The sequence below is a fragment of the Gopherus flavomarginatus genome, chromosome 10 (assembly GCF_025201925.1).
Source record: "Gopherus flavomarginatus isolate rGopFla2 chromosome 10, rGopFla2.mat.asm, whole genome shotgun sequence".
Classification (NCBI taxonomy): Eukaryota; Metazoa; Chordata; order Testudines; family Testudinidae; genus Gopherus; species Gopherus flavomarginatus.
The window spans coordinates 49132060-49159923 of record NC_066626.1 but is presented as its reverse complement, the minus strand read 5'-3'; the positions used below and the strand labels follow the sequence as shown (position 1 = coordinate 49159923).

Below are 27864 nucleotides of genomic sequence, written 5' to 3'. Positions count from 1 at the left end.
GGAAAGGTACTATGAGTGTCACAGTTTAATAATACAAGGTGGAACAAATTGATTAGCATAAGTAGTTGGACCACTCTCCACCTTGAATATGTGCTGTTAACACCTGTACAGTGATGGGACAACAGGGGAAAGGGGGCTAGTCTAATAAACCATAAATTCAGTGTCTTTGTTAGTACCTAGCAGAGTTAGTAATTTAAGCTCCTAGGCTTGTCTTTTGAACGTGTTGTGCAGGTTTCCTTTGGGATGAGGACCGATAGGTCAGATACAGAGTGATGGCTTTGTGAAAAGTGTTCACCCACAGGTGATACCGTTTTTTTTTTCATTTTTCTTTTAGTTCATTTGAGAGCGTAGTGATTGTCACACAGGAAAATAAGACACAAACACCCTGTCACCTGTGGGTGAACACTTTTCACAAAGAAGTCAGATATAAAGTGATCTATGAGTCTTCATCCTCAAACCTGCACAACACTTTTAAAAGATGAGCCTGGGAGTTTAAATTCATAACTCTGCTAGGCACTATAAAAATCATGGACTGAACAGAGACACTCGATTTATGGTTTATTACACCAATCTGTAACCCTGTAGCCACACCTCCTTTTTTTGTCTATCACTGCAGAGGTGTTAACGGGCCACTGCACCTTGCATGGTCCCTTATTGGAATATGTGCTAACTACCTATGTTAAACAATCTGTCCCACCTTGTCTTTAGCTGTGACAGTACCTTATCTAGGCCTGGAAAAACAGCTCTGTGTAGCTCGACAGCTTGTCTCTTTCACTAACAGAAGTTGATCCAATAAAAGATATTACCCTCGCCCATCTTGTCTCTCAAATTTACCTTTGTTCATTAACTATCCTTTTCTTTCTGATCACTTTTCAGGTCTGTTAATTTGTCCATCTTTTCAGTGATGAGACAGCGCTGGGAAGTATGGATAAAAATAATATTGGAGAGCAGCTTAATAAAGCTTATGAAGCCTTTCGACAGGCATGCATGGATAGAGACCATGCTGTGAGAGAACTGCAGCAAAAAGTATGTGTTGTTTTTTGTTTTTTGAAGCTATCCCTTCTGTTGAGAATCACAGTAAATGTGGACGCTTCAGTTTTGCTTTACTTCAGCAACTGAAGTTTCAGTGCATCTTCTTAAAGATAGAAATTGCAATTTTAAAAAACGAACTACTCAAAGAATAGCACATTATGGTGTGTGTGAGGGGGGACTCACAATATGCATGTGTATCATCTGGCAGTCTTTAATCTTTTATTCATTTGTAATTTGAGGTGGTTTTAGGTGTGGGAAAGGTGTTGTCTATGGAGGATAATCAGGGAGCTCTTTAAAAAGTAAATGTATCTTTGCTGTCTACAACATACCCATCTTTCATGGAAAACATTAAATCTAATTTATCTTGCTTATTTTACAGCAAATTGATAGGGAAACCTGAAGGTCTTTCAGACAGTTATTTATATTGTTACTTACCTGACCCAAAGATGTGTCTTATAAGTTATTAATAATTAGTTATATTGGGGTTTTTGAGCACTGTGCTAGATGCTGTACAAGCACATAGGAACTGCATCTTTCTGTCATAAGTTATTTTAATTATCTTATCTAAATTTCAAGCTGTTTCAATATTAACACTTATTTAAAAATACAGGAGTCAAACTGTATACTTGTCTCATTTTATCCAACGATGAAGCAGTGAAGAGGGCGGTTCAAGGAAGATTCTAAACAGTTTGGAGCACTTTGGGTTTTTGAGGTTTTTGGAATGATGCAAACAAGCATTTACAAGGATAGATTGCGACCGTCATGTTGGACACAACAACATTTCCATGAATTGTCTGGAGCTGCTAGTCGCACATACAGTCCAATACTCTGCAAAAACAGCAGTTTGTGGCTTTGTGATATTGCCTAGCACACAGTGGTCACTAGAGCATTTCAAATCCTGCTCTTCAGTGGAGTCTCTCATTCTTCATCAGTTCACACACAGTTCAGTGGAGGTGGCTATGGTGGGGTCTGTCTGGAGGAACATGGGTCCTAAACTGTTTTACAGTTCAGAGAGAGGAAGTAATGGAGTTGGGGGTAAGGGAATGTCTGCCAGAGCGCACACTTTATTCTGAAATCCAGGAACCCTGTACCCCCAAAATAGACCCACCGCAGAATAGCCTGGTGCTCAAGGCACTTATTTTGAACTGGAGGTCTCCCACATCCAGTGCACTCTCAGCCTAAGTCAAAGTCCAGACGCTTAACCCTGGGTCACCTATATCCTAGCTGAGTGCCTTACCCACAAGCTATTTGCTATTTTGGCTTGGGGCTCTGTCTCTCAACACAACTGAGACACTCCTAAACTCTAACTCTGTGTCCTTTGAAATTAATGGCTAAATTATAAACTTAATGTTGTCCTCTTTGGATACATATGCTACACTCAAAACAAGAAAATAAATACATGCTTATGGAACAGCCTTTCTAAAGCTCAGTGGAAAATTGGAACATAAGGAACAAATGGGTGAGAATGTGAGTATTCTGCAGTGATGGAAACAAATTTCTATGGGATTGTGTTTGTGCATTTTTCTTTGCTTTAGAGACAAGCGATACACAGATCTTCCAAAAGTGTTCATAATAGCTTGTCTTTGCCCTGCTCAACCTTCAGCAATCAGATTCTCTGACTGCAGAAAAGAACCATTAAAGGTAAAAGTATTTCCTAAGGGAAGTCAACCTATAGAAACTGTGGGGCTTTTACCAAACATGAGATTTTTATGGATGACCTACATATGTTGCTTGCTGTAATGTTTCCTTCCTCTTCCTCTATTCACTCAATGGCCTTAGCACTTTGTTGGCTTGTCCAGCATTCTGTTGTTAACAGTTTACTAAAGTTACTGGTAGGCCACTTGTTTTGCCAGTCTCTAGAGTTGGGAGCCATGTCAAACACACAGAAGCCAGAGTCATCTTGGCCAGATGGTGTTTGATACAGATGGATAGTTGGTTGTCATGCAGATCGTCTAGTTGGTAACTTGTTGCTGCCATCTGACTCAAAGAATAATTTGTGCACACTGGCTGTCAAAAGCATCTTCTCTTCTGTCTGTTTTAGCTGTCATGTCTGTGCTCTGTACAGAAGTGTTGACAAGACATTGCTGTTGTACATTTTCCATTTGGTTTTCAGTGATTCTTCTGCTTTCTGAGGTCTTGTATAGCTGCTGGAGTGTACTGCTCTGTGATCACTTTTTTTTAATTTTTTTTTAAATGCGCTCATAGTGCAACAATTACTCAGCCTTTAGTCAGATTGTAGGTTTATTCTTACATGTTGTTGTATGGACAAGTGCATCTTTTCAATACTAAGTATTTTTAACTTAGTGAGGCTTACAATACAGATACAACACCAGTGAAGTAACTCATTTAAACACACTTAATCTTGCCCCCACTCTTTCTATGCAGTAATGTGTATCATAATTTCAGAAAAAAATCAAATAATCCTCCTAAAATTTTCTTGTTGGAATTTCACAAGTTTTCTCCCATAGCTTCAGCACTATTAGTGTTGTACCATCAGGAATGGGCTAGTGGAATCGTATATATTTTAATATTCCTGTTATCAGCTACCTGAATGGAAGCTGATTGTTGTTCAGTTAACTGGCTGATTAATATTCATCTACCCTGGAGTAGCTCAATGCTCTTCTAGGTTCTAACAGGGCGGGTCAAGCTAGGGGAGGAGATCAGGCAAAGTTAGACGAAGGGGTAACATTGATCAGCTATTCTTTTCTTTGCTAGTTGGGCCTTCTCCCCATCCCTCTTCCAGGAGTCTTGGAAGGCAAATGTAGCAAAGACATGCAGTGTGATATATTAAATATAGACATGTATATTTATTCCTTTTTTTAGTTAAACAGCAAACAGGTATGGGGAATGGAACTATAATATTGTTTCAAATTAAATTTGAAAAAATTAATATCTTTACTTAGACCTTTTAGATTTATTTCCTGAAAAGTTAAATTGATAGTGACCTTGTATAGATTATAACTGGGGTAACTAACCGACTCTGTGAAAAAATAAACAAATAACCAAATCCCAATTTTAAAACACAAATAATGTAATTTTGTGGTTACGACTGAAAATTGCCTCTTGTATAAATGTTATCCTGACATTTACTACCATGACTATTAACCAAGACTTACACTAATCTTGTTTTATCTAGTAGTTTACCTTTTTCCAATCAGTACAGATCTAAAATTAGACCTGTCACAGGTGACAACTGTCGAGTTTCTATGCACAAATTGTAGCCTTGGGCATCCCAAAAAGAGAGCTGATAAACTGTATCTGCTAAAACTGAAGCCCTTAATCAAAACAAAATAATACTAATGCTAATTAAATTATTGTATTTTCAGACAGAAAGCTATACACAGCAAATATGTGAACAGCAGGAACAGATAGAGTTTCAGAAAAGTATGATTGCAAAACTTAAATCACAGTTGGCTCCTGTGAATGCCAACAGAGGTACGTACTCTAATTTGTGTGCTTTATATGTCTCTTTCCTTTTATCATGTATTATACTGCAAAATAGTTTCGACTTCCTTATTGCTTCAGATTCTACAGTGTGTATCCACAAAAGGACGGAGGTAATGCTGTACACCTCTACCTCAATATAATGCTGTCCTCTGGAGCCAAAAAATCTTACTCCGTTATAGGTGAAACCACGTTATATTGAACTTGCTTTGATCTGCTGGCACGCACAGCCCCATCCCTCCCGGAGCACTGCTTTACCGCGTTATATCTAAATTCGTGTTATATCAGGTTGCGTTATATCAGGATAGAGGTGTACTTAATGGAAATAAAACTACTACTTGGAACAGAAAGTTAACATTTTTGCATTTTCGAATTTTGTTTATAAAATGAAAAATCTTGGAAACCTTTGTTTTTTCTTAGAGAAGAAGCAGTAAGAATTTTTAAAAAAGATACAGCTTGCTCACATTGAAGTCAATGGACTTCAGGTTAGTAGAGCTGTTAATTGTAGTAACAAATTATCTGCAAACGAGATGAACAATCAGTTTCACACATACAGAATGGGAAGAGACTGTCTAGGAAGGAGTATGGCAGAAAGAGATCTAGGGATCATAGTGGACCACAAGCTTAATATGAGTCAACAGGGTGATACTGTTGCAAAAAAAGCAAACGTGATTCTGGGATGCATTAACAGGTGTGTTGTAAACAAGACACGAGAAGTCATTCTTCCGCTTTACTCTGCGCTGGTTAAGCTTCAACTGGAGTATTGTGTCCAGTTCTGGGCACCGCATTTCAAGAAAGATGTGGAGAAATTAGAGAGGGTCCAGAGAAGAGCAACAAGAATGATTAAAGGTTTTGAGAACATGACCTATGAAGGAAGGCTGAAGGAATTGGGTTTGTTTAGTTTGGAAAAGAGAAGACTGAGAGGGGACATGATAGCAGTTTTCAGGTATCTAAAAGGGTGTCATCAGGAGGAGGGAGAAAACTTGTTCACCTTAGCCTCCCATGATAGAACAAGAAGCAATGGGCTTAAACTGCAGCAAGGGAGATTTAGGTTGGACATTAGGAAAAAGTTCCTAACTGTCAGGGTGGTTAAACACTGGAATAGATTGCCTAGGGAAGTTGTGGAATCTCCATCTCTGGAGATATTTAAGAGTAGGTTAGATAAATGTCTATTAGGGATGGTCTAGACAGTATTTGGTCCTGCCATGAGGGCAGGGGACTGGACTCGATGACCTCTCGAGGTCCCTTCCAGTCCTAGAGTCTATGAGTCTATGATTTATTTTTATGAATATTGATCACAACTGTTTGACTAATTTGTGTGAACAAGTTTTAGCCTATAGTTTGGTTGAGAAGTGGGGAAGTAGGTGTTTACTTTTTATGTTGTGTGATTGGTCAGCTAAGTTACATGGCACTCTTCTGTTAACTTATTGTGTTACTTAAGCTTTATAAACAGGAGTTTCTCTTTCTGTTCAAATTGTCAGAGAATATTCTTAATTAACTGAATTGATTCTACACGTGATAGAAATGAACTTTTCAAAATAGCCATTAAAACTCTTTCAGTAAAAGAACTCTTGTGAATATTTATTTATTCACGCTAGTCTAACGCTTTTCCTTTTCACAAATGCCAGCAAAGCTGATGGCTTTATTTTCAAGAATGTGTTTATTGCTGGATTTGCCCATCTGTCTGAGTATTAGAGGGCAGAATAGGGCCTCTGTTGGATTAGTACTAGGTCCAATAAAGGAAACTAAAAAACTTTATGTATTTATAGTGATATTGGCCCAGTGAAAATACCAAATTCATACAATGCGCTTTTTTAAATCTTAACGTGGTTAGAGGGTGGGAAATGCAGTGGTGCTCAGAGAGCTGTTTTTATTTTACAGGTAGCGCATGTGGCTATGTTCTGGTGCCTGAAGATGCTGAAACATGGAGAAATGACACCTCCCCTAATCTAACTTTTGATCAGCTCCATGAAAAGCTGAAACTAACAATGCAAAGAGAAAAACTTCTAAAGGTACAGTAGCCTGACTGTCTTTAAAAGCATAAATATAATCATGTTAGGTTCTAAATGGAGAAATGATCTTTCAGAGATGCCCAGAACTGCTCCCTTTCCAGGGTCTTATGGGCTTGATCCTCAGCTGATGTCAATTAGCATAGGTGCACCAAAGTTGTTTTGAGCTGTGCTGATTTCCACCAGTTGAGGATAAGGCTCTGACTCTTCCCAGCTCTGTTGCTGTTTGGCCATGTGGATCATGGGAATAATGTTGACTCAGAAAAAGAAAGGCGGGGAGACCCTGTCTGCTCACTTATTTCTTTACCTCACATGTGACAGTCAAGAAGGGGCTCCCCATTTCTGTAATGAGAATCTGTCACAATGCTGTTGTCAAGGTGGGGATGGGGACTTGGCAAGTCTGCACGACCCCAAGTGATTGGGGTGAGAAGTGACTTTCTGCCTAAACTGGCTGGATATATTCCTTTTCCCCCATCTGCTGCTGGCTGAAGCCACACCAGGGTTTTCGTCATAGACCTACTGAAGTTGGCAGTGATGAGAATAGAGCAGCAATGTTCAGGAGGGGGGAAGTGATTTACATGAGGCTCCCACACCCAGAGCAGACCTTGTGCACCAAGCTGATCCTTTCCCTGAACTGCTCGGCCTGCTGTTTTCTGGGGCTTGCACATCCCATAAGGCTGAATTGTCAGTCTGAGCATGACCCCACAGTGTTGTCTTAATAAACCTTGTAAAACCAAAAGCTCAGGCTAAAGAAGTTAATTTGTGGATTTGTTTGCTAAATCTGAGCTATGGACAAAGTGATCCTGCATTTCGGTGAACTAAGCACATTTTAATCAGACGTGTTAACTTGAAAATCATTTTATCGGATTAGTGACAGTTGCTAATTATCTTGTAAGAATCTAATTTGAGACTTTTTTTCTTTTAAATAAGCATTTTCAGTTTATTGTTACTAAGGACATTTTGGAATGAAAGGAGGATCTAAGAATCTCATTCTTATATGGTCTCCACTTCTGGGTTAGCACTTGTAACTCCACAATATAATTTCGTTGGTAGTTTTTCGTATTTAATTAGAAAATGAGAGTAGAATTTAGTTGAAGAGTTAACTCCTTGTCAGAACATCTTTGCAGGTTTTTCCATTTCTCTGTATTGAATTTCATCATCATCATTATTATGTGTATTCCAGTAGAGCCTAGAGGTCCAGCCATGATTGGGGTCTCATTGTAATCTGTATTGTACAAACAAATATTAAGATACAGCCCCTACCTTGAGGAGCTTACAATCGATCTAAATAAGACAGAAAAGGAGTGGGAGAAAGGAAGCTGAATTATCCCAATTTTACAGATAAGGACCTGAGACACAGAGATTGTCATGGGAAGTCTATGGCAGAGTTGGGAAATGAACTTTGATCTTCTGAATTCTAGGCCAGTGTCTTAACCACAAGACTGACTGTCTTTGAGGCACAAACTACCTAATGGTGCCTGCTTGTAGACTATTCAGGTATCTCTCTCTGATTTACAAAATGTTGTGCATGAGTAAGAGGTGTATCAGTTGTAAATTTAATCACTTACTTAATATGGCTCTTTGGTATATATTGAACAAAACTGATCCTCCTAGTATTTCATTTGCCACCCTGCCCAATCTAAATTGCTTTCTCTTGTAAACGCTGTCTTCGGTAGAAGACTCGGTTCTTTATCAACCCAAATATGGTAGTTAGCTTACAATTTCTATTATTATTATTATTATTTATTGGGGAGAGGGGAGGGAAATGCTCTGTCAAATATTTTGCCCCAAACCAGGTAGACTATATCCACAGCCATTGTCCTCCACCACATGAACTCCTTTCTGCTACATCCCTAGCAAAACTGTTTCATTCTCTAGCTGTATAAATTCAGTATGGGTAAATCCATGGTGGTGGGATTTTAAACTAAAATAGTTTTGTGTCTCCTCTTTCTGTCTCTGGTTAGTGTTTAGATTTACAGTGGTTCTAAAACCACGGGTCAGGACCCCAAAGTGGGTCACAATCCTGTTTTAATGGGGTCACCAGGGCTGGCTTAGACTTGCTTGAGCCCAGGGCCAAAGCCCAAACTGAACGCTTCAGCCCTGGGCGGTAGGGCTCAGTTTACAGGCCCCCTGCCTGGGGCTGAGCTCTTGAGCTTTGGCTTTGGCCCCTCGGCCTGGGGAGGTGGGACTTGGTTTTGCCTCCCCCTTTTCCCTGGGGTGATGGGGCTTAGGACCGCAGAAGGGGGACCAAAGCCTGACTCTGCCTATCCTAATTTTTGTTGTCAGAAGGAGGTCGCTGTGCAATGAAGTTTGAGAACCCTTGGTTTAGAACATACCCTCAGGCAATTACACAATTGGGGAATGGCTACACTTAGAGCTGCACAGCACTGCCGCGGGAGCGCTCTCATGGCAGCACTTTGAAGTGTGAATGTGGTCGCAGCGCCAGCGCTGGGAGAGAGCTCTCCCAGCGCTGCACGTACTCCACCTCCCTGTGGGGATTAGCTTACAGTGCTGGGAGCCCTGCTCACACTGGCACTTTGCAGCACTGTAACTTGCTGTGCTCGGGTGGTGGTGGGGTGTTTTTTCACACCCCTGAGCGAGAAAGTTGCAGCGCTGGAAAGCCCTAGTGTAGCCAAGCCCTGAGTCTTCCCTAGAGCTTCTCTTAAATATGCAAATTGTCTTCACTTGTGTCTACTGGAATCTTTGTGTTGGCTCAATCCTGCACCTACTGAAGTTGATGGGAATGTTGTCATTGACTTTAATGGGTACAGAATCAATTCCTAATTTCTAGCAGTTCAAAATTATTTGCTTAGATGTTCAGAGATAGACAGCTGCACCATCCATCTCAGTGGTTCTCAACCTTTCCAGACTACTGTATCCCTTTCAGGAGTCTGATTTGTCTCACCTACCTCCAAGGTAGCAAATACACCTCATTTAAAAGTTTACACAATCAGACATGCAAATACAAAAGTGTCACATCACACTGTTATTGAAAAATTCCTTACTTTCTCACTTTTACCATATAGACTCATGGACTTCAGGGTCAGAAGGGACCATTATGATCATCTAGTCTGACTTCGTGCACAATGTAGGCCACAGAATCTCACCCACCCACTCCTGTAATAAACCCCTAACCTATGTCTGAGCTATTGAAAGCCTCAAATCATGGTTTAAAGACTTCAAGGTGCAGAGAATCCTTCAGCAAGTGACCCGTGACCCACGCTGCAGAGGAAGGCAAAAAACCCCCAGGGCCTCTGCCAATCTGCCCTGGAGGAAAATTCCTTCCCGACCCCAAATATGGCAATCAGCTAAACCATGAGCATGTGGGCAAGACTCACCAGACAGACACCCAGGAAAGAATTCTCTATAGTAACTCAGGTCTCACCCCATCTAACATCCCATCACAAGCCATTTGGCATATTTACAGCTAATAGTCAATATCAATTAATTGCCAAAATTAGGCTATCCCATCATACCATCCCCTCCATAAACTTATCAAGCGTAGTCTTGAAGCCAGATCTGTCTTTATAAAATAATAATTTATATCATTATAAAATAAATCAATCGGCATATAAATATTGTACTTACATTTCAGTATATAGCATTTAGAGTAGTATAAACAAGTCATTATCTGTATGAAATTTTAACTTGTACTGTCTTTGCTAGTGCTTTTTATGTAGCCTGTTGTAAAACTAGTCCAATATCTGAATGAGTTAATGTACCCCCGGAAGACCTCTGTGTACCCTTAGGGGTACATGTACCGCTAGTTGAGAACCACTGCTCTATTTCATCTGCATTCTGTTGACGTTGTAACCCAAACACATTTCCCAGATTGGCATTCTTACACATAGATCAAGAGAGGTGACAGAATAATTCCTATACAGCCATACCTGAGAGTGCTCTTGGGACATATGAGCATTGCTCAACATATCCCTCTGGATCATCTTGCAGAGGAAAAACCATAGCCTTTCAAGAGAAACTTTGTCTTCTCTGCTGGAATCTGCAGGTGTCAGAAGGCTGACTATGAGGTACAGCTCAGCCATTAAGTACTTAGTTCTTTTAGACCTAGCAACTAAAAATACATCATGCATATGATCTTCATACATCCCAAAAGGGGACTGACCAAAGAGACTAGTGCTGTCTCTATACCATACCCAGGCTCAAACTAGAATGAAATCACGGAAATCTGTGGACTCCTTTTTATCCAGAATTGTCTCACCACAATCTCAACAGTCTTCCCTCAGAAAAGGAGATTAGAGAGGGCGATAACTGGCAAAATTGTGAGGACCCAGAGACAGTAAAGAATGACTAAAAGGGACTAAGTTATTTGTCAATGCTTTTCTTTAGGAGACCAAGGGGTCAACATCCCATTCCCTTCTAGGAATGGTCTTGAATACTTCCCACTTAGATCTTATCAACTAGGAAGAATGTGGGTCCAGTTTTCATGTCACCAACGTCCTTACCATAGCCATGACCTTTGCAGGCAAAACTACATAAAACCTAAGCAAAGAAGACCTTGCATTTCTCTCCTCTAAACACAGCTCTCCCCACAAAGGTAAACAGTGCCATATGAATCAGTGTAAATTTATCTGTGAAGCTTGAATACTTGACTCCACATCCAAGACAAAACACCCATATTTACCATGCTTTTCACAGTCCTCCCAGAAATATTCTAGAACTTTAGATGCCATAGCAGAGGGGAAGAAATGCTTCTACATCTCGGCACAGACAGGGCATCAGATCTCAAAAATGATTTATGCTGCAATAAGTTACTTAGTGGTCTAGGTTCTGAGCTATTCAGAGCATAAGCAGAGTGGTGAGAATTGTGCTATAAGTCACCTTCCTGTGCCCCTGATCCTAGAGCTGAAATGCCACCCTCCTTCCCCCCGCCCCCCCATATAACTTAAAGCAGCCTGAGAGGCTACTCAAATAAATGCTAGCTGGGGCAGTCCTCTGGTGTGCTGTGTTCCAGCCCCTCCCACCCCATTATGCCTCCTCCATACCACCTACCTCTGAGATGAGGGAGCAGGTAATGGAAAGCTGATACACTGGATTTATACCAGCTGTGGACCCTCCTGCACCTGCCTGTCTGAAACAACTTTAAGCTTCCTTTGTGCACCACTGGAGTGATGAAAAGCAGAATTAGCCAGGTGACCTTTGAAGCTGAATGGGACACTTAGTGGTAAACTTATCAATAGTCAGACAAAAGATGGTTAATGTTCTGTAAGGCCATTGATAGCAATTTGTCACCTGAACAGCATTCTTCCTTAGAGCCATCTGAAATTTTACCTGTTCCATTAGCTTCCTAGGACAGACCATTAAAATAGGTTGCCACACCCTTACAGGAAAGATATGTCATAATGGAGAGCTCCATGACACAGATGTAATTTCTATCCCTGCTGCCAATCCCACTACATACGATTCAGAACAGGATCAGATACCACTGGACAGTACCATAGCTGTCACGGGATTGAGATATAAGATATATGAAATATCATGAGTTCATAAACTAGCCTAAGAGAGTTATCATATTGATGTTGAAGCCACTCAGACCCAGTCAGTCTTGGTGACTCTAGTTCTTAAAGGTTGAATTGTCACTGTTCTAGTGTCTGTAAGATATGGTAAAGGCAATATAATGACTTGGGTGGATAACCAAATAGTCAGAGACCCAAAACGTATCCTGCTGTGATGTCACGACAGCGCAAAGTGATGCTGACTTTCATCAGTATGTGATGAATAGCTTCTTCACAGCAACGTGCATGTTTTAGTACACAGACAGGCTGTTATGCTGGTATGTAGTGACTCTCCCACTGAATTTCTCTTCTCTCTGCCTTCCTTGTGCCCCATTGCCTTTGTTCCCCTACTAGAGGAAGAGCATAGCAACTCCCACACTGCTTCAGGTGTTTGCTTTGTGTTTCAGAGGGCACTCCTGTAATCTGTGCTCCTCTTGCTTTGCCTGACTTTTGGCCAGAGCAAAAAGAGCCCAATTCTATTTAGATTGCAACAGCTGTGTGCAGGGACTGAAGGAGCCATGAGCTACAGTGTTGTTGCACATTTGCCTGTTTCTAATGTATGTACTTGATACATTTCATGCTTAACCCTGCTTTGCAGTTGTTACACTTTTATTCTTAACATTACTGTGTAATGTTTTTCAGACCTCCTTATGCTTTATAACCTTTACTCTTACAGCCCTTTCCTCACTCTTTAAGTACTTCAACCTTATCCAGCTCCTGGCTCCACCATAACTTCCTTCAACTTCAGCACATTCAAAAATGGTAAGAATACCTTAATCCAAAAACACCACCACCTCCATCTTGTTTTCACACAAATGGTCAGGAACCTGTGTATTAAACTTGAGGAAAGTTCTTACTTGCTCCCCAACTCAGTAAATGTTTATCCCCTCCTAACCTGTGGGACATCAAATATTACCTTGACTACAGAAACTTATGCCTTCTTCTCATCTCACTTTTGTGATTTCCTTTGCTTTCCCTAAGTCAAATTCAAATTTAGCTGTCATATTTTGAATAATCTCATACCCCTCCGGAAGTTGGGAACACATGACCTTTAGCCTAAAATCTTCAGACTTCCTATCCATTTCAGAACTGAGTACAACAATCTCCTCCTGCCTAGTCTTCATGTCCCATCAAGACTAACCCTTCTCTTGCTGCATCATTTCTCTTCATCCCTTTCCGTGGACTCTAGACTTCTTTCTACTCCATGTAATGAGGTGTATAGATCCTAACCTGGACAAGGACAGAAAGGGGTTAATGGCCTGTCCTGGAAACAGGTACTGAAATCTGTCCCACAGTACCTGCCAGAATCATCAAACCTGAAAGTAGGGTCCTCCAGTGTAGGAAGTAATCAGGAGAGTAACAGCATATATAGGTGTAGGAGGATGGCTTTAGAAATGGTTGTCCTGCCAATTGAGAGCATCAGGGGAACTGGGTTTGCTAGGACTTCAGCCAGCCAGTGAGATGAGGGGTTTCCCTGTGGTGGAGAGAACCCATTTTAAAGACTTTTGAGAAAAGGGAAGGCCTATTATGGAGTAGGTAACTTGGGGGGCAGGGTGAGAGGACTCTCTTGGTTAACTGGCTTAAATTGTGAAATTTAAATATAGAAATGTCTTCTCTAAACTTCATCCCAGAATGCATATATATTTTTGACTCTTACAGCAGCATCTTTGGGGCTCCGCTCATGGGTTATCTGAATACACTCCCCTCCTTGTATAACCACACCTGGGCCTGGATCTTTCTCCACTGCCTCCATCTGCCCCCATCCCATGTACACATTGTACTTCTAGTACATTGTATTTGCATGTACAAGCTTCATAAAACATTGGAGGGGGGTGGGAGGTGTTTTTTTTTTTTGGTTGTTGAACAGGGTATACCATGGGCCTAATTCTCTGTTCGATTACTTACATTTTATCCTGTTAGAGCCAGGTACCCGACTTAACGTGACTCATTCCTTGAGCATTCTTTATCTGTCTTCCCATTGACCTTGTTTTTAAACTAATTATTTTTCCAGATGGTGTGACTTGCATTTTGGCACATTATTTATCTTGACATTGCATGCGACTTTTCTAGCCCTGGGTCAAAGTCACAGTGTTTCTATTTAACCATTTTGATCATTTAGATCAATACACTTATAAACAAACATTTAATTTTAGTGGGAAAATAAGTCTTGGGAATGAAACAGCTGAATTACTCTGTTATTTGGGTGACTTGCAAAGCAATGAGAAATGTGTTTCAGAGAGACTTTTGTACCCAATTTCAAAATTACAAGAGCAGAATATTTCTGGTGTATTTGGTTGCTTCTGGACAAATATAATAAAACTAATTTGAATCAAGTGAATGTCTCTCCTATTTGCATTGTGGCATTTTAAAAATACAGTTCAGTCATCCATATTCAAATAGTTCTCTTCCATAATTTGCCTTTTCTTATTTGACTGCCACAGTGCTTCCTGAATCCCTCTAAAAATAACTGCCAAAATTCCCTCTCTTATTCTCCCTTCTTAAATGTGTTTTATACATGTAACTGGATAAATGGTCACTACTGCTTCTATTGTCCTCTTCAAACTTTCTAGAAATCCTCTGCTTCCATTAGTACAGAAACTTTGGCTACAGACATTTTCCACAGCTTTCAAGGAAAGATGGCTTGTTAGCTATTGTAACTGTGTCTCTGTGCCTCTAGCCATATATTTTTTTACTCAGAAATAATCCAAGGATTGCCTCCTTATACATTTAAAAAAAAAAACAACCCTAAGATTTTTCCTTTGGTGACCAGCTAGATTTTCTCCTTTATATAATTTCTACAAAAGTCTGGTTGAATATTTGGGGGAGGGCCTACACTTCCTTATCTTTTCAGTATTGCATGCACCTTGGGTCTTTGAAAATCTAAAACACCTAAGTGATAAAGAGCTACGTTTCTAACTGCTCCAGAAATTAACTCTGAAAACTTGTCACCTTCTTTAAAATTGCTGTAACTTGATTTTAGCATTCTATGAAACTAATTAAATGTCACTGCACACAGTGTATATAAATGAAGTAAGACAATGTCTTCCATTTTTTTAAAGCGCTAAGGTGAACATCTGCTGGGTTGGCTTTTATAAACTCAAAACAGCACACAATTGTTTTGAGTAATTGTCCATGATCAGACATATCTGTAGATAGCACTAAATGGTCTTTAATTATTTCAACACGAACATGTTAGTGAGTAGATAACTCATTTCATTTAGGTTGCCAAGACTTAGTTTAGTCTATCTCAGGCTGTTGCATAATAATAATCTTCCTGTTCTGGAAATATTAACCAATTGTGCTATTTTTAGGAACAGTTGGAAACAGGGAGCATTAAATTGAAGAAAACTGAGGAAGAAAACATTCTAAAGGAAAATAAACTTGTATCTATTATTGCTGTTAAAGAAGAAGAAATAAGGTTTCTAAAAAACAGATTAAAAGAAAAAAGTGAAGCACAGGATTGCATACAGATGCCAATGTATGAAATGGAGGTAAGTAAATAAAATGAGACACTATACCTTTGCAAATAATATGCTTATTTTAGATGTTGTTGTTTATACAAATTATTCTGGTTAACAGATTTTAGATTACAACTGTATGTAAGTTGCTAAGAAAAATTGTTAAAATATTTACAGTAACACTAGCTGTAATGTTCCTTCAGTTAAACCATAAAATACTTGAATCTTATTTTGTGCAACTTAACTATTCATCTTATTTTTATTTTAAATTTTTATAAAATAACTATTGATGGAAAAAAGTAACAGCTGTATTGTAGTGGGTCTTTACAATTCAGACTCAGATTGAAGCTAGGTATAATCAATCTTCCATTTTTATCCCACTCTTTTGGTCAGATTGGGTGTTTCACTTATCAGGAAAAACATCCAGGGTAGAGCAGTGGTTTTCAACCTGTGACCCATGGATCCCTGCTGGACTGAAGACTATGTCTAAGATTTCCAAAGGAGTCTGCACCTCCATTTGCAACATTTTAGGGGTCCACAACTGAAAAAAGGTTGAAAACTACAAGGGTAGTCTATATTTAGTGAAGAGTTTACAGTCCATGTAATATGAGTCTAATCCACAAGATGGTAGTCAAAGGTAACAACTTGTTTAAAAGCATGATAGAATACATATCAGCCTTTAATCTGCTTGTTGAAAATTTTAGATGATTTTTGGACTAAAATATGTCGGTTCCTTAGAAATGAGCCTATGATCTGATAACGTGATTAAAACTGAATCATAATACAATACAACTTCTGTGCATTAGCTTCCCTACCTATAAAGAGGAGGATAATATTTACCCACATATTAAAGTCCTGTGAGAGTCTCAAATGAAAACCTCTGTATAAGGGCAATATAGCAGAATTACTAAATTTGTACTAGAAAGGGTTTTAAATCAAAGAATGAAGAATGAGATTTCTTGTACTTGTGGTTTTTTTTTCTAAATGGCTTCTTGGGCTACAAGCAAGATCAGTTGATTCTGCTGATGTTGAAGAATGTTGAGACATTTGTTAGTCTACCTTTGTGTTAAATCCATGTAAATGTAAGAATTGAAATTAGTACACCAAAACAAACTCCCTAATCCCATGTTTTACTTTAAGATTAAACATACGAAGATTGCTCCAGCTAGACAGGATTTATCTCCAGGGATCCCTGGTATTTTAACTGTGCATGAAAGGTAAATAATTTTGCAGCATTTTTGTAAACAATTTTTATGTTCACATTTGCTAAAAAGTAATAAGGCCAGCTGCTTCCCTCCCTTTTCATAATACAGAAAGAACAGAAAAGGGCCCAGAAGCCAGTGTAGGGAGGGGAGCAGAGCCAGTGTGGCATGTGGACACATAGCTGGTGTTCAGTGGGTATTCAGGGATATATTAGGAGGAAGAAAAAACAGCCACTTGATGCAGCAGGGGTTTAAGCTCCATAGGAAATAGCTATGGATGTTAGTGCTGGTCATTGTATGAGCTTTAACTTCTTTTGGGGGAATGTGCAGCCATGCTGGAATAACTAGTGGCAGCACAGGAGGGCAGTGCTGCCAGGAGAGGGCTCAACAGATTGTACAAGGGACTAATCCTTCTATTTTAGGGTTCCAAATCTGAGTGTTCAGGGCCAGGTTTAGCTATGGAGCCTCTGCCCACAATGCAGAGGAAGCCTTGTGATCCCTGTATAATCAAGAGAAGGGCATCACAGAGGTGTATGACACTGAACCTCACTGTATTTAATGAGCGAGTATTGCCCTTCTGCATGTTTTATGGTGAAGGGAATTGACTAGAGCCTTAGTAGTAGGTCTTCACTTTTCACAGGAGACTAAGCCAGGTTTTTACCAGCCTTTGCTGAATGATTATTTAGAGGGAGATTCTTAAAGGTGTCACATGAGATGAAAAAAATGGGATTGTGGGGTTTTTTTTGTTTGCTACTTTATTTTTTCCTGAAGCTCATCTGAAGTGCCTTTTTTTTTTTTTTTTAATTATTCCCTCTTCCCTACCCTCCAAGCTTTTTCTTACATTAAAATTCAGCTCTTGTATGCCCAGTTCTTCTTGCAAGGCTATGCATGACTGGAGAACTTGCAGGATCATGATATGGCATTGGAGAGAAGCAAGTGAAATCTGATTGAATAAAATACCAATGGTATCAGACTATTTAAAGCTTTTGAGTGGGGTTTTGGTGTGTTTAACTACTAACAAACTGAAACACCTGAGAAACCTTTGGAACATATACTAAAACCACTCTCACCAGCTGTCCTCATTCTTCTGAGTGAGTTCCTAATCCACATCTTTGGGTCGTCCAAAGGACACCTCCAGCAAAATGAGGAAGGCAGTACTTAATAGACCAAACTGTTACAGGGTGAATAAACACACTGAAAGAAAAACCTTTTTACAAAAGCAACAACAAAACCCTGAGGCATAAAGGAGCAAAATAAGGCATGAGTCCTGTGTCTCTCTCCCCTACCCCACCCCAAATCTTCAGTTCACCTTTAACTAAAAGTTGATTTGGGTTGTGCAGAAGGGAATAGCAGCCGAGGCTATGTCTAAGCTACACAGCTTTTAGCGGCATGGCTGTGTCGCTACAGCTATACCGCTAAAAGTCACGCTGTGTAGCCGCTGTTTGTCGGGTCTCTTGCCAACAAAAAACTTCCACCCCCAACAAGCAGTGCTTGCATTGTAGGCAGGAGCAATGCGCTGTTCAGTGGTGCTTGTCTCCAGCAAAACTTTTTGTCTTTTAAGGGTTTTCAAGGGAACAGCTGCTTTTGCATAGCATATTTCCTTTCCTGCATGGACTAAAGTCCACAGCAAAAATGGGAAATAATGTATGTTCGCAACAAAGCATTCGCTAATTTCTCTGGACTGGCCATCACATGAACACAGAAGCACTATACTTGCCTAGGATATGTTGGAGAGAATTCAGTGAAACATGAAAGGTCTGTGGCTCAGGTTTCCTTTCAATCTCTGGCCTATAAAAGTTTATTGCTCCATTCCATCATTTCCATGCAGGGGGCCTATGCATGTGATATATGACCAAACAGCTACATATTTCTTCATGTTTGACTCCTTTATTCCCTTCCATTTGCTTTTGCAAAGTTGAATGTGTGTGTGCATGCCTTAAGTAGAAGACTACCAGAAAAATTTAGCTGTTAAGACTATCTCTCTGGCTTACAGTTGTAGAGGTATTACTTTTTTAATTCAAGGTCATGAAAGAGCTGAACTCACTGACACTTTGATTTAAAATATTGAACTTCTAGGGAAGATCTAGAGATGGTTTTCCAGGAGATGAAGGAAGAGTGTCATCGAATATGCACATTAGCAAGAAAGCAAACAGACCAACTCAGTAAACTTAACATAAAGAGAGAACCTGTAAATGGTAACATATTACTTTAGCTCTTATTGTGATTCAACTGTTTGAAAGCTTTGCTTTATATTTGAAAATACTGTAAATTACACATACATTGAAAGTACTTCTACTGTTTACCATCTGCTTCTTTCAAGTCTGCTTGCATGGTGCTCTGCAGTTCACTAAGAAAATGCACCACCAGTTTTGGAATTGTATGAGGAACATTCCAAATTACATGGGTAAGAGGTAGTCACCATGTAACTGACTTTCAGGGTTCTTTTTTGTCCCTTGAAGTAGATCATTGGCTCTCACTCAGTCTGATGCCCCAGCATGCTCTAAGTGACAGCATTTTTTGTTTTTTATTCAGCTCTGTTTATAAAAATGCCCATTATGAATATTTCCAGCCTCACATTTGACACAGAAGGCTGCTGGATTGTGGAGCTGGCATGTGGAGAGGTAAAGGACTTTAAGACAAAGTGCCTTGTGCAGACTTCTGAAACACTTTTTTTTTTTTTTTTTTTTTTTTAAATTATAGAGACTAAAAGTTCAACTCTCACCGAAATCAGTGGAAAAACCTGACTTCAGTGAGAACTGGACTAGGTCCTACGAGCCTGATCCTGCTAACACTTAAATTGGATATAGTGCATAATACTAGAAGTAGTTTCATTAGTTTTTACATGCTAATAAGACAGCAGGATCAGGTTCTGATATGGTTTTATAGACCACTTTTCAAACCCTCACATCCCTGCAGATGTCTCCAGTACATATTGGTAAACTATATGTTACAACTTCACATGAAGTAATGGACCACTACCTCTTATTTCAAGTGATTAAAGGGGAAAGGGGTAGATGAAAGTTGATCTTTTATTATGTGCCAGATGTGCCCCTCTTATCTCTGATTTGTGGCACTCAGCAAGTTTATTCCAAAGTTGATGTTTTGTCTTTTCTTAGGGCAAGTACAATGAAGTGCTTGCTGATCATGACTGTGATATATTAATAACATGACTTGTAGTCCTAATAAGATGTACACTGGACTCTCTTAAAACTTGTATTCACTAACTATTAAACGGTAACCATGTTGGTGGTGATTTCCCATAAACAATTGAAAAGATAAAATTTTAATAGTACCCACTTGTGGCTGTACTCAGCTGAATTCAATATGTACAAGTATCTACTTAGTTTAGCTAAATCTGGACATCAAATACTGAAAAGAAAATACTGAATGAGTCTAAAGTTTTATGCTCCTAAATCCATATTTTAATAAATAAAAAAGGGACCTGATATTACAGATACCCAGAACTCTGTCAAGCTGCTTCTAGTTAATTAATTAGTGCCTGTAAAATTGATTTATGTGATGTTTTTGACACTACATTATTATTGTGTATTGTTTATTCTATACAAACAATACTATATCTCTTTTTCGCATGAAAAGATTCTCTGCCTCATTCAGGAAGAGACAAGGTGGGTGAGGTAATTTCTTTTATTGGACCAACTTCTGTTGGTGAGAGAGACAAGCTTTTGACTACACTGAGCTCTTCCCCAGACCGGAAGAAGAGCTCTGAGGAGCTGAAAAGCAGAAGTTGGCCTAATAAAAAGATGTTACCTCACCCACCTTCTCTCTCTCATATCCTGGGACCAACATGACTACAACTAGTTTAGAAGGGGCAAATTCACCATGAGATTGGAGTGATTTCAGGAGAAATTTGCATACATGAAATATATAGTAAAACTATTCCCCAGTTTGATTAGAAGTAATATGTAGATTGCATTTTTGAGAACTACAAATAATATTGAGAGCTCTCAAACACAGAGGAAGACAATCCCTACTGTGAAGGTCTATTCACTTCAAATGCTTTGGGACTACAGTGCCTAGCACACTGTTGGCACTCCATAAAACAGTATCTTGAATTGCAGCTTCTATTTGTGCCAGAACACTTTAATAAATGTACGTGAATGCGTGTTGAAAATATGGGGCAAATAAGTGGGTTGTTTTTTTTTTTGCTTCTTTTGTTTTTGTTTTTTTTTTTTTTAACAAAACCTAAGAGGGATAGAATTGTTAAAATAAGTTAATCAAGCTCTGTTGTTTCACATTCTGTTTTTTTTGCACTGGGGCTATCATTCTTGAATGGAGGGAGCATCCCTCAAATTATTGGCTTCAGGAAAATACTCTAAAAACGAATCAAGAAAAATAACTGATCCACACATTTGTGCTTTAACAATTACTTTGAACTATTATTTTCATAGATGGCATCTGACAGTTTCCTTTCCCCCCTCCTTTTTACAGAAATTCCATTTTCCATGCCTATTCAGTGTACTGATAAAACTGATGAACAAGCAGAAGAACTTTTAAAACCTCGGGTTAAAACAGATATAAATAGAGGTGTATCATGCATAACATCTATCACACCAAGAGGAGTGGGCCAAGATGAGGAAGACAACTCTGTGGAATCACTTTCTAAATTTAGTGTCAAGTTTCCACCTACAGACAATGACTCTACTTTCTTACAGAGCACTCCAGATAAACCAACAGTTCCTTGTACTGCAGTAGCTGAAAATATGCCTCCAGATCATCATTTTTACATGGACCCAGAAGACCATACTATGAACCTGAGTAAATTGGAATGTAACACATTAGAAACTCATGGAGTTGACCACATAACCTCAGCTATGCAAAACCTAACTCCACTTGACAAAACAAAACCCCCAAACCATACAGCCATGCTCAAACAGAATACTCAGGACAAAACACCATATTTGAAAACAGCAGACATTGGTACCAAACTTGTACATCCATACACAAATCAAGATGATACTGAAGTAAATTTTCCCTCTTCAGAGGCCATTGGGAGGGCTATCAGAGGACCTCAGCAGGTATCTTTATATTGATATTGTATGTTTTAAAGATTAGTATTTCATTTAAACAGGTGCTATGCAAAGGTCTTTCAGGCAGGAATGAAACCTATATGAATCACACCATTTTTATGGTGAACATTTGATTTTATGTAGATCTGCTTTCTGACACTGAATTTGCATATATTAACTACATTTTCAGTGAAATAATGGAGGGATTTAAATTTAGATTTAAGAATATAGATGCTTGCACAAATTTCACTTCAGGAAGATATTAAGTAACTGTTTCTGTATCCATTGCAAAAGTGATTTTAATCACAACTATCCAAAAAATATTTTTACCCAAGTATTTATTCCATAGAATCAAATATAATGTGCATCACTGTACTTTTTAAAAATGTACAACTGCACATGTGGGCATATGTGCTCTTTTTAAAAATACCAGATAATTCAGTGTACTTCCTGGGGGGGAGGGGCAGAAATCTATCTTTAGATCTAATAAGGGACAAACACAGAACAACTTAAAAGGGATAAAATATTTTACAAGTACTTGTAGAATAGGAAAATATGTATTTCCACAAATAGTCATAAATGGAAACCTAAAGAAATACAGGTAAATGTATATCTACTTTAAGTAGACACTTGGTTTGATTTTCAGAGGTGTGAACATTCAGAACTCCAGCTGAAGTCAGCATGAGCTGTAGATGCTCAGTATCTCTGAAAATAAGGCCCTTTAGCCAAATTCAGCAAAACAATTACGTGCATAAGTCCCATTGAGTGCTCTGCTGAATCAGCCTTTGAGTAACATCCTGGCCTCATTGAAGTCAATGGCAAAACTTCCATTGACTTTTTAATAGGGCCAGGATTTCACTTTTTTGTCTCTTTCTCATTGGAGGGAGCATCATCCAAAGGCTAGAGCAGACATTGATATTTAGGATTTTTGTATTTTCTTCTCAGCTCTTCCAGTTACTCCCTTAGACTTTGGGCAAACTGCCTTAACTGCCCTGTGACTCAACTTTGCCTTTAAAATAAGGAAGAGAGGAGCTATGAGGCTAAAATAACATTTACCTTGCATCTGAAGATCTCTAGAGCTATAGGTGTATTATTATTAAAACTGACCCAGACTAGTTCTGCTGTCTACCTTAGTATTAAATTTAATGTTCTGACAGTTTTTGGCAGAGAATCTGAGATTTGTAGTCTGCTTTACATAATTTTATTTTTTTAAATTACCATAGATTCATTGTTATATTTTAGAGATATTGCTTGTGCTATGGTGATTTTAATTTTATCCTGAATTATTAATTACGTGCTCTTTTTATTGTACTTTATTTTCATCCAAATTCTCAGTTATAGTTGTGACTGAGTAAAAGAAATTAAACAACTTCTTGTATTACAAGTAGAATTCCTGTGGATCTATGAAACATTCATTCTGTTACTTGTTACTTTTTTTTTCCTTTTTCTCCATTATCTCTCCTGCTTGTTCTTTTACTAGCCAGTCTGTGAATTCATTTTTCAATAGATGGCACCCTGCATTGTATATTACAGCAAGTGAAACAGCTGGTATGTGATTACATGTTGATAGGGAAGTATGCAGCTTTAAGAAGTGCAGGAGAGTTGGTGGACAAGAGCATAGGGTTAGATAAATGATATTTGTACAAAATAAGGAAATGGCTTTAGTTTGAGGGTATCATTTTAGAATGTAAATGACCAGTACTACAGCTCTATGGGGAGATTTTAATATTGAATGTTACATTTCAAAAGAGAACTGGCAATAGAAAATAGTTTCAATATTTATAAGTCATATCCATGTAGCAAAATAGAACATAAGGACAGTGATTAAAATGTTGCATCTTATCCAGTTTATTTGACAGAAGCCAATGTTACTTTAGGATCCATTAAATATACATCTATGTATATTTACGTAATATACATCACCTTTATTTAACTGCTTCCAAAATGTTTTCATGTGTTTTGTGTTTTGGGTGAATTGAATTGATTGGTTGCCTTTTTACGGATTATAGGGTCAAAGATTTGCTCTTAGCCGAGTTCAAGTGCTGAAGTATCATCCAGTTAGATGAATACAACTCCTTTACGCTGTATTCACATCGGTAAAACTTGGACATGTAATTCTCTCCACTGGGTGTAGCTGCAGCAGTTGTGCTCTAGTTTAGTTTAGACAGTGCCCAGAGCTCTTTTACCATCTTGTCACATAGGGACTAGTAATAAAAATCCAAGCCCTGTTGATACTTATTCCCTTTCGTTACCCATTCCCGCGCCCTATCTATAGTTGCTACTGGTGGAGCTCCAACAGTGGTGAATTACAGGATGGATTTTTTCTCCTAGTGTAGACTAGGACTTTGTCATATTTACTACATATGTTAACTTATAAGATGGAACAACTCCTTAAAATATAATATATTTGGTGACAATGAACCTTTGGAGCTGCTGCACTCAGTTTAGGTGGTAAATTTTAGCTCTTTCCTGCTTTGTGACTATTAAACAGAAAACTCAGTGCTGTTTTCCTTAGGATACAGGGCTGCACAGAGATTTGTGGAGGCCTGGGACAAAAATCTGAAACAGTCGTCCCCCCCCCCCCAAAAAAAAGGAAGGTGCAAAAAAACTGAGAGGAGGCTGCAGGGGTTGCGTGTGGAGAGTGAGCCTACTCCACACTTACTGCATGGCAGTGACTCCTGTCCTGCGGGGCTGGGCCAAGCTAACCACTCTGGGCATTGTGAGCTGCTATACAGGGTCACAGTGCCAAACCTGAATGGCACTGCAACCCCATGCACCTGGTCACAATGTCACTCAGTTTAGGGGCTCCCTGCAAACAGCCCCTTTTCCTTTCCTCTCCTCTCTTCTCTTCCCTTTTCTCCATCTGGGTGGCCATGTTAGGATATAGTACCTCTTTAAAAACAATGTGATTGAAACATGTAGCTTATTAAAATAAACATGCATCTTACTGGACCTAAGACTTTACTGATTTTATAGTTAACTGTACATATGTGCACACATTTACAACTGTAAGGTTTGATTCTGAAAATATTAATTATTGATGCAGTGCTGTATTTAGTGGAACTGTCAACCCTAGTGTGGCCGCAATTCAGAAAACCATTTAAAATGCATAACTTTAAGCACATGAATAGTCCATTGACTGTAATGGCACTGTTGTACCAATTATATTAGACCAGTAAAAACCAGCAGGATCTTATTAAAGGGGACAAGGCAAAGATGCCACATTTATTATGATAATTTATGACTAATAACTAGTATCTTAATTCTTATACACACACATTATACCTATTACCTATATATACACACACACATTCACATTATAATACCTAATACCTATACACACACACATATACACATTCACACACACACACACACACACACACACACACACACACCCCACATTCATCAGGTGTTCTGCAGCTGCTGCATAGTTACCAGTCCTGAAGATAGCTTAAGTTCATGGCTTGATTTTTGCAGCTTGGGTTCGTAGCTTGTGGCAGCTAACTGGCCAGGAAAGCTGGGCACAAGGACAAGCTGGATCTCTGTTGGGCAGGCACTGATGTCCTTCCATGTTGGCAGCAGAATGTTACCCAGAGTTTCTCATCTCACCCTTCTTTTTTATAGGCTTTTAGTTTTGGATTCAAGGTCTTGCTGTGTCACGCTGCCTCTAGGTTTAGATTGATCACCCATCAATTGCAGGCGTGACTTTCAGCCTTGGACCTGGCTTTGATCTTCCTTCTGTTGTTCTGTTGTCCTTTTCTTTTTAGGGTGGATGCTTCTTATTTTGTTTAGGGCTGTTGTCTAGGTCTTCAGCCATTGGTATTTGAACTTTATCTCATCAGGACAGGCTGGGGCTGGAGGCTGATCCCATCATTCATACATACCTCATTCACACATCTAAACTAAACTAATAAGATTACAGCAGGGTTTGCAAAAATGAAGGTTGGAGGAAGCTTTTACAAAATGAAGTGAGTGTTTTAAAATGGGGTTTGAATTACAATATGGAACAGAAGTTACAGTATAGGCAAGTGTAGTGAATGGTGAACAGAAGTTACATTAATAAAGTGAGCAATTGAAAACAATTTCATTTATCAGTTCTACAGCACTACTGTTGCTTGAAGATAGATAGATAGGAGCTTAGGGTCCCAATTCAGCACAATGCTTAAGCATCTCCTTAAATCTGTCCCTATTCAGGGAAGCACATAAGCACATACTTAAGTCCCCAAGAAGTCTGTGGTATGTAAGGGTTTTGAGGGACTGATACCTAAGTCTAGTAGTTACAGTTTGTAAGATTAGAACCTTACTTTGTCCCCAGTACATTTCAGCAAATTTTACAAGAACCTTTTTGGTCTCTTTAAATATCAGGCCTCTTTATATGGTTATTAAAAATGCCAGTTTATTCAAGGTGGTTGCAAGTCAGTAACCACAAACACACACTTCTGTAGGAATGTTTACAAGTATGTTAGCGTCTAGACAGATTTCATATACAATTTACATCAGCTGCCCACAATCTACTGATTGTAGATAGTATTACAGAAGAAAGTGATGTAATTACACTTAATTATTAATGAACAAGAGCCCCCTGAAATGCTAAACATTGTTTAGGAAGGGAATTAACTCCTAAAAGAAACTGCATCTGGTTTAGAAATAAGAATTAACCACTGTGAAAGCCAGGTTGGTAGAACAGTTTGTTGCCACTTGGAGGATTAAGCACCTGCTTTTTAGCCTGGCAAAGTTTGGGAACATGAGAATTGAAGCTCTTTTATGGGGATGGACAGCAAGAGACTTAACTTCAAGGGAAACTGCTTGCCTTTCTATTGCCAAAATACTCTTTCCCTTCTGTGCTTACGTGAGGTTATAGTGAAAAGGTCTGCTGAAAAGACTGTAGAGTTCTCTCCTGTGCTGGTTCCCCTCCTGCCTCTTACTTGCTGCCATTCAGTTTGAGTGCACTTTGGCTTATAACTTGATGCCAAGTAGGAAGAAGAGGCAGAGACTCGAACACCTCAGGCCACACATGGTTTTAGTGATGAAGAAATCAGGGTTGCAAAGGAAGGTTAAGGATTAATTTAATTACTGTAATATTAGCAACCGATACAGAGGTAAAATTATAAGATTGCTTTCTGATTAAATTGAAAACTAGATATGTACCAATAGGGGGAATGTAAAATAAAATTTGCCTCATTTTATTCTTATATAGGAAACCTGTGCTGTACTCTAATGTAAAATGTATATTGCTGAAAAGGGCAATATTATCTGTGCAAGAATGTTTATACGGTATCTCAGTACAGAGAGTACAAATGCCATGGTTTAGTTTCCTACAGTGAAATATTTGAGGAGTCCATAAAAAGCCTTAGTATTTATTACACTGACATTGTTGACACAGGAAGCTTCAGTTGATTATCATGAGTGTTGTAAAAGCTGACTTGTATTTGATGAAGTGTTTGCAGATGTAAATGTATAAAAGTTTAGTTTCCTTCTGATTCTTTTACTTTGCTAAAATGTGAAGTCTTTTCTTGATTTTGATGTAATGAGAACCAGAAATGCCATTTTTGTTGTTGATATATCAAGTACATACATACTCTTAACTAGTGCAAAACAAATGCTGGTAACTTTTTATATTTAGAACTGTATTCATTTTAAGCACAAGTAGTAATAATAACTTTTTTCTTTTGCCTTTTTTCAGCTCTTCTGGAAGCCAAATCAAACTCAAGATAATAACTTACTGGCACAAGGTTATACAGACTCAGAACTGAAGCAGTCTGGAATATGTGAATTCTGTCAAAAAGTTTTCCCACCATCTACTACATCCAGGGGGGATTTTCTCAGGCATCTTAATTCACACTTTTAAAGAACAATCAATGTATCCAGAAGAAAGCTGAATAAGACTTTGCAGAGATACTGGGTTGCACTTTTGTGTGTATTTCATTTTTAATTCAAGTATGTATGTTAATTTCAGAATTAAGACTGCTCATAATGATGTAACTGAAATACAGTTTCAGTTAAGTTCATTTCAAATTTTTAAAATTACATTTAACATTTATAATGTTACACATTTAAATTACCCAGTAGAAAACTGTAATGCAGTTTCACTTCTTCAGTATGTCATATTGCAATATGAGCTTTGGGCCTGATCCTACAAACCTTTTCTTACACAAGTTATCTTCACCGGAGTAGTCCCA

General features: G+C 38.7%; 1 protein-coding gene across 6 annotated transcripts in view; it reads left to right on the top strand.

Annotated features, from left to right (window-relative positions):
• TANK (TRAF family member associated NFKB activator) overlaps positions 1 to 27618 on the top strand; it is a 35695-nt gene extending 8077 nt beyond the window's left edge. For 3 of the 6 annotated variants that reach the window (XM_050969277.1, XM_050969278.1, XM_050969276.1), the window contains exons 2-9: positions 877 to 1026; positions 4359 to 4467; positions 6358 to 6488; positions 15310 to 15489; positions 16597 to 16673; positions 18735 to 18853; positions 21108 to 21694; positions 27369 to 27618. In XM_050969277.1, the coding sequence (XP_050825234.1) occupies positions 925 to 1026; positions 4359 to 4467; positions 6358 to 6488; positions 15310 to 15489; positions 16597 to 16673; positions 18735 to 18853; positions 21108 to 21694; positions 27369 to 27533 (1470 nt within the window). In that variant the 5' untranslated portion in view covers positions 877 to 924 and the 3' untranslated portion in view covers positions 27534 to 27618. Of the gene's footprint in view, positions 1 to 876; positions 1036 to 2517; positions 2674 to 4358; positions 4468 to 6357; positions 6489 to 15309; positions 15490 to 16596; positions 16674 to 18734; positions 18854 to 21107; positions 21695 to 27368 lie in introns of those variants that run through there. The other 3 variants (XM_050969280.1, XM_050969275.1, XM_050969279.1) reach the window with 3 other exon arrangements.
• The last annotated feature ends 246 nt before the right edge of the window (positions 27619 to 27864 follow it).